At 41.8% G+C, this 7,906-nt stretch overlaps 1 protein-coding gene across 3 annotated transcripts in view; it reads left to right on the plus strand.

Annotated features, from left to right (window-relative positions):
• GARNL3 (GTPase activating Rap/RanGAP domain like 3) overlaps positions 1 to 2,245 on the plus strand; it is a 372,751-nt gene extending 370,506 nt beyond the window's left edge. For all 3 annotated transcript variants that reach the window (XM_077479186.1, XM_077479187.1, XM_077479188.1), the window contains one exon: positions 489 to 2,245. In XM_077479186.1, the coding sequence (XP_077335312.1) occupies positions 489 to 651 (163 nt within the window). In that variant the 3' untranslated portion in view covers positions 652 to 2,245. The remainder of the gene's footprint in view (positions 1 to 488) is intronic.
• The last annotated feature ends 5,661 nt before the right edge of the window (positions 2,246 to 7,906 follow it).

Raw genomic sequence — 7,906 nt, forward strand, 5'->3', positions numbered from 1 at the left:
CTTTTAGGAATTTTTGCAGAATCCAGTGGTGGTGGAAGTTATTGCAAAAAGACAGGTACAGCGCCTGGCATCCCTACAGAATTTTGCATGACTAGAAATGTTTTACAATAGTACAGGTGCAATTTAATGCAGCCACCCCCAACCTTTTTTGTACCAGGGACCGTTTTTTTCCCCCAAAAGTTTGCACAAATTGAAAAAAAAAAAAAAAAGGAGCCATGTGATGCGCTGAATCGCACTCCACACTGCCCCCTACCGCTGCTAAGAACAGACAGCTGCCGGAGTGGTAAAGTGCTCCAGCAGCTCTCTATTCCCACCTGAATGTGTGTGGCCTAGTTCCTACCAAGCCATACACCGGTACCAGTCTGCGGCCCATGGGTTGGGGACCTCTGCTTTCTTGCACTGGTGACAATTTTGGATTCTACGTAGAAATAGCCATGTAATAAAAACTTTGTTGATTTGAAATCATGAGGAATCTCTTTTCTTACCAGGATTGATTCGGGCTCGTTTGAAAGTAATTCGGAAAGTCAGCGCCATTGTTCTACTAGTTCTGACCCAGAATCCAACATCAGTGTGGAGGAGAGCCCCCCGTTTAGCAGTAGTCCTTTCCACATGGCAGAGTCCTTTGATGAAGACATTGTCGACCTAAAGTGACGACAATCTTTGTTACCCTGCACCTTATCCACCCTCTTCCCTTACACGTCACTGGAATGTCACAACACAGCTGTGTGTGATGGGGTACCTGAGACAAGGAGATGACAGTCTGTGCAAGAGAACTACCGAACAACGCGCCCATAAACACCATCACATCATGTTCTGCAGAATACAAAGTCTGTTAACTGAGATTCATGAACTGCCATTGCCGACAGACAAATGGACGGAATCTTCTGATCTATAACCATCCCCTATTTTCAATGCGGCATGCTATAGCCTCTCTCCCTTTAACGACTACTATGCAGGGCAGCGGGTCACCTCTGATCACTTAAGTGAAATGGTCAGCAGCTAAAGTCATGGAAAATCAGTTGGTTATGGGGATGCGGGAGATGGCGGTTTCCTGTTATATACACTCTAAATGAGAAATTTTACCTCGGTACACTGAACACTGGAAATCAATCTGGACCTGGCTCCATTATCTGTCTATAAAACCCTAGCACCGTAAACACAAGAGCCATATATGAAGATGTCACTCGTACTGCATCCTGGCTATTCTGCCAATTTCACAGCTGTTACCTCTATTCCCTGTGTGGTGATGAGCTGAGACACTGCCTACAATTGAGGCCTGCTGGAAACAGACAGCTTCCACAAACCATTAAAACTGAACTCCAGGAAAAATTCTATCCATCCATCCCTGAGATTTACACATGCCTGCCAAACAGAACATCCAGTTATATTATACAAAGAAAGTAACGGTTATAAACTGTAGAAGAGAAAACAGTGGTATCTTCTATCCACCCTCTGCTGCTGACTGGAGACTGTAGGAGAAGAAGCAGACTGCTGAGGTCATCTTTCTCCTCAGTTTGCTCTCTTCTCCTATCTGCAGCTTTGTAGTCAGCACAGCCGTATGCTAAATAATACCTCACTTGCTCCCAGTGCTATTCCTGCTCCCAATCTGGGTGCCGCTATACAGGGAGATCACAGGGGGTTGATATGAAAGCAAATTTGGGTACATACACTAGTTGTGCTTGGGCTAAAAAAAATAATAATAATAATAATAATAATATCCATGAATAAAGAGCTGCAATAATTTGTGTCTTTTATATCTTCCTAGAGTTCAACTTTAAAATAGGTAGATGTATCTCCAAGACATTCTGATCACTTCAAGGAAGTTTCTATGGAGATATTTAGATAATGTCTGATCACTAGTCTTCAATATAGTTCTAGGAAAGTTTGCTGGACAGAAAGAACAGAGGGAAGACCTGTACTTTCACACAGTTAAAACTGGCTGTAAACCCTTCTGCCGCGTACACACGACCGGACTTTCCGGCAGAAAAGATCAGCCGGAATCATTTCATCGGATATTCCGATCATGTGTATGCTTCATCCGACTTTTCTTTCAAAAATTCTGACCTAGAAATACAACTTTTTAAATCTTTCCGACGGAATCAATTCCTATCAGGAAAACCGTTCGTCTGTCTGCTATTCCGACGGACCAAAAACGACGCAAGGCCATCTATTGGCTACTGGCTATTGAACTTCCTTTTCTAGTCCCGTCGTACGTCATCGCGTTCCAAATGAACAAACTTTGGTGTGATCATGTGTAGGCAAGTCTGTTTCAGCGGAACTCCGTCGGAAAAGACCCTCAGAGTTTATTCTGATGGAAAGTCTGGTCGTGTGTAAGCGGCTTTACATATACCCAGTGAAGGGACTATCCTCAGGTGATACACAGAGATGAAACAAATCCTCCTACATAAGTTGTAACTGTCTATCTGCAGTCTTCTCTACATCCATTAAAAGTCCAGAATGTATACACTTGTTAGCCCCTGTACACACGGTCGGAGATTTCGACAACCAAATCTGTCAGATTTTGTCCGTCGGATCTTGCCCGAAACTGTTGCATACACACGGTCGGACTAAGTTGTCGGAAAAATCCGATCTTTCAGAACGTGATGACGTAATTTCGTTACGATGGGACTACGTTCAGGCTAGTAGCCAATAGCTTTGATGTAGGAATTTGATCTGAGCATGCGTGGCACTTGGTCCGATCAAAATTCTCTACACGTGATCGGAGTATGTCCGATCGAAACAGTTGGTCGGGAAATATTTCCAACATGTTGGAAAATTGGGTCCGACAGATATTCCGACGGAATCAGTCCGATGCATACCACACACAGTCAGATTATCCGACGACACAGTCCGATAGGACACATTCCGACGGACTCTCCGACCGTGTGTACAAGGGCTAAGAGAGTTAAAAAAAAAAAAAAAAGGGGGGGTGGGGGCAGCAAAGAGCTGAAGGTACACTGCAGAGCTTAGTGAGGAGGGCTCTGACAGCTGATTAGATGGAAGGGACACCCCCGTCCTCAAAGCACACAGGAACAGAGCTGAGGCTGTCAGTGTACTAAACGTCCCTCCTGTCAGAAGTGACTCATGCTGATAGCTGAGGAACCATGAAGCAGACAGAAATGACACTGAGAAAAATACACACTACAGAGGGATATGCTTTGTTCATAATTCACATCTAAAGTTTATAACCACTTTAAACAAAGATGGTTAAACAAAAACAGGCAGATGGAACAGGTGAATACCATGCGCTTGCAAACAGAAAGCCAGACAAAAAAAAAAAAAAAAAAAAAAAAAAACAAGCAGATGACCTGTGCTTACACACAGATGGAACAAGCAGATGACCTGCGCTTATATAGAGATGGAACAAACAGATTACCTATGCTTACAATAAAACAGGTAGATGATCAGTGCTTATGCACACATAGAATAGGGAAATGTCCACTCAGATGGACAGACAGAGCAGGGAGATTACCTGCACTTGCCAAGGATAGAAAAGGCAGATAGCCTATGCTAATGGACAGACTGATCAGGGAAATGACCAGTGCTTATGCACAGCCAGAACAGGGAGATGACCAATCTAATACACACATGTAAAGATAAACCTGAAGATGGACTGTGCATATATATATATATATATATATATATATATATATATATATATATATATATATATATATACATATATATATATATATATACATATATATATATATATATACATATATATATATATATATATACACATATATATATATATATACACATACACATACACACACACACACACACACACACACACACACACACACACACACACACACATACATATATATATATATATATATATATATATATACATATATACATATATACATATACACACACATACATATACATACGTACATACACACACACACACACACACACACCCCAAACAGGGAAAGGACAAGTACTCATACAGGTGGACAGAACAAGGAGATAAGCTGCACTTGCACACAGAGGGGCGACAGTATTTGCTAAACAGGGGTGATTTTCTTCTAAGGGCTGCACCACTCTGCTGATCTAGAAGTGGTAGACCAAGAAATAACAGACCGCTTTTAAAAGAGACAAGATACCACATGGGATTGAACTCAAACTCCCATGGTGGACTTCTAAAGGTCGTAAAAAGTGACTAAGCTCTTCATCCACTGGTCAGTCATCAGGGCGGTTCTCCATAAATTCTGCCCTGTGTGGTCAAATTTAGTTACGGTTTTAAAAAGACTGCACAGAGCAACAAATCTGTGCACCTCAATTCCCCTTACCCATGGACTCCCTTGCAGGCAATTTTCTCAGGATTTCCTTAGTCACATCCAGCTGTGTTTTTACTTTGTAAACCTGGCATGAGGTCAACTTCAGCATCTGGTTCTTGAAATTCTGCACCCCCCCCGCAGGCTGGGGGTGGTAGTACTTTACCCACTGGAGGCCTCCTGGGCTGCCAAATTCTGTTGCCAAATGACCCAGAGCAAGTGGCCAGATGGCTTTCGGCACTGCAGCCAGTGTTGTGACACTTTCTGGATAAAAGCCAGTGACGTCTGTTCTGTGGCCTACCGTGTGAACTGCATGTCGTTCCCCCCGCCCCTTCCCCCCCTGTTACCTGTCTCAATGTGAACTCCCAACACTATGACGAGCCTTGAAGAGAACATTTAAAAAAGAAAAAAAAAATATTTTTTTGCAGATTTACATATTTATTATTAAATGTTTAACTTGGTGAATGGAAACATGTTACATTGGCAAGGTTTGTACAGTTTTTTGTTTATTTTTGTTACCTTTTCCCCCCTGTCGGGTCAGCTTTTATTTGTTTTCTTACACTCCCAGAACTTTTTGCAGTGGTTTTGTATCTGATTCTGTACTGTTAGACTGTTGCTGAACTTCTGTGATACAAAAAAAAAAAAAAAAGATTACCACCAAGTGTCTTAAACTATATTGTACTTCATTGTTTTTAAGCCAAGTGATAATGTAAATGTTTTGGTGTTTCAGACGTGGCCTGTATAGATACCGAATTATTGATAAATAACAATTATTACCACAATATTTTAAAGTGCTGTGGGGTCACTGCTGTGGAGGTGGATATTTTTGTTCTGATATATAATAAATATTTATGAAATTTGGTCTCAGGATTTATTGCACTTTATCAGTCAATAAAACGATGGAGCAGAGTTTGGAGTGTTAATTGTGTCGCCGTACAATTCTTTTCATTTTTCATTCCCTAGGTACATTCACAATTAAGCGTCATGTTTTCAAGCTTTTTTTTTTTTTTTTTTTTTTTAGCAGAATTGCATGTTTTTTGCAGCTTTTATCAGGCGTTTTTCAACTAAAAGGTGTGGAGTGCTGCTGAAAAGGGGCATGCACAACAAAACCCTTAAAAAATGTTCAGAAAAAGTACATGTTGTGCTTTTCAGGTGTTTCCATTGAAGTCTATGGCAACAAAAACACTAAATTCTGCCTGAAAAGTAGCTTGTGTATTTTTTTTCAGTGATAGTTTGCTCCGGTGAGTACAAGGGCTATTGAAAACAATAAAGTAGTGACTTTAAAGAGGGATTCCACCAAAAAAAAAATATTAAAAGCCAGCAGCTATAAATACTACAGCTGCTGACTTTTAATAAATGGACACTCACCTGTCCCGGGTTCCAGCGATGCCGGCAGCCGAGGCCGATCGATCGCTCGGCTCTCGGCTGCTGTCACCACCATTCTAGGTGAGGGAATCAGGAAGTGAAGCGAATCGGTTCCCTACTGCGCATGCGCGAGTCGCGCAATAGGAAATCTCCGCGCTGTCACTGGGACCCGTGCGTGTCCCAGCAGACAGCGCGGCAGGGCAGGAAATGGCGTAGACTCCCACGGGAGTCTATGCCCGGAAGTGGGTGAAAATACCTGTCTTTGACAGGTATCTCCACCCCCCTCCCCCCTGAAAGGTGTCAATTGTGACACCGGAGGGGGGGAGGGATCCGATCAGCGGAGGTTCCACTTTAGGGTGGAATCCCGCTTTAAAAACATACTAGACTATGGTTGCTCTTATACTTATTCTCTGAGCTATATTGGAACATCTTGCTGGAGTATATTGTGACAGAGATCTGAGAGTGACCCCCTGAGGTCCCCCCTTCCACCCCCTTTCCTGGGACTCCTGGTATATCCAAGAGGATATTTTATATAGCGGGAAGGTAATTACCCAGTGTGCACACTTATGCGTGGAATCACCTATGTGGAGGAAGAACCTCCGATACATTTCCCAGCACAGAATCACTTTAGATGTTTATGTGACATCATCATGGGACTGTGTTCACGTCATTAACAGCTGGATATAGTGCAATTTTTTGCACACAATAATTCTATAGCTCGATTATTATATGTTTTTTAGTAATATTTTGTGTTACACCAAGCACTTTGCTAGCATTTTTTGCACTTTATTTTTGCTTGCTTGCATTTTTTGCACTGTAGTTTTGCATATTTTTGCACTTTATTATTGTCACTAGTTTGCGCTTACGTAGCCAGTAACTGTTTATATTTCAGTCACTTTGGTTTTGCTATGATGCACTCAGCACTTTCTGTCATAGAAGTCTGATTTATAGTTCGACCACTGTATGTGGTTTTGCGTACACACTGTTGCAGGCACTATTGATAGAAGAATTTCCACATTAGGATAAGAGTTCTCCCTTACTACTTTACCATACTAGTTTGAATATATACCACCTGACATATCTCCATCTGAATAATTAGCTCTATAACATTTTCGTGTAAGGTCCCATTTTTTTGGAAGCGCAGCACCACCATTTTTTCTTTTAGTCTATATACATGAGCTGGTGTCTCGTGAAAGTGCTTGCGGCATCCACTAAAATAAGAGCATTCCTCACAAATCCCATTTAAGCGCAGGAGTCCATTGAATATTTATTGAAAACAAACATCCACTACTTACTGGCCCTGTAATCTACTTTTCACAAATATATTTATTTCTTAGTGTTTTTTCTGTCTCTTTGTACAACCCCCCCACAGTCAAGTGCACTGCTCTATGCATACAAATCCCATAGTCCATCTCAGGAGCAAGCAAGAGAGGGTGACTGCGTTCCCATATACATTGGGACCATGGAGAATGAATATAGCCCCCCCCTCTAATAGGAAGTCATATCATAGGAACAAAAACACATTTGGGGGTATCTGAGAGCAATAGAAGGGACTGTTTTTGCGTTAAAGTGAGAGTAAACTCCCATTTCTGACTTGTACCTATAGGTAAGCCTATGATAAGGCTTACCTATAGGTATTGTAAATGTCTTCAAAAGGTGCACCATTTAGGAGATATTTACTGTACATGCAACTGATGACGTCGCTGGCACATGCGCTCTTTCAGGAATGGGCACCCATGCATGCTGGGGGGGGCACGTCATCGCGGCTCCGGCCAGTTACACAGCTGGAGTCTGTGGACCCGTAAGGAAGACCGGGTGAGGATGGAAGCGGCCTCCTGCGATGACAGCACATCGCTGGAATGCTTAGTTTTCAGGCAAGTTTCCACATAATGTGCGAGGATGCGATGCATACTAGCACATTTTGCCTTTACCTTTCAGGTAAACAAAAAAAATCACCCAGCGGTTTACTACCACTTTAAGAATATTTATTTCAGGTACTTGTATAGCGCAATCAATTTAAGCAGCACTTAACATATACATTGTACGTTCGCAACAGTCCTTGTCCTCAAGGCGGTTACAATCTAAGATCCCCATCTCACATTCATACATATACTAGGGCCAATTTAGACAGGTGTCATTTAAACTACCAGCATGTCTTTGGACATTACTTTTTTTAAACAAGAGTTTACTACCACATTTGATGGTCCTAACGTTTAATTTTCATCAAATTATTTCCTGTCAAATTTTTTATTTTT

The sequence above is a fragment of the Lithobates pipiens genome, unplaced genomic scaffold, assembly GCF_037356315.1.
Source record: "Lithobates pipiens isolate NorthernLeopardFrog02 unplaced genomic scaffold, aLitPip1_a1.2 Scaffold_14, whole genome shotgun sequence".
NCBI classification, from domain to species: domain Eukaryota; kingdom Metazoa; phylum Chordata; class Amphibia; order Anura; family Ranidae; genus Lithobates; species Lithobates pipiens.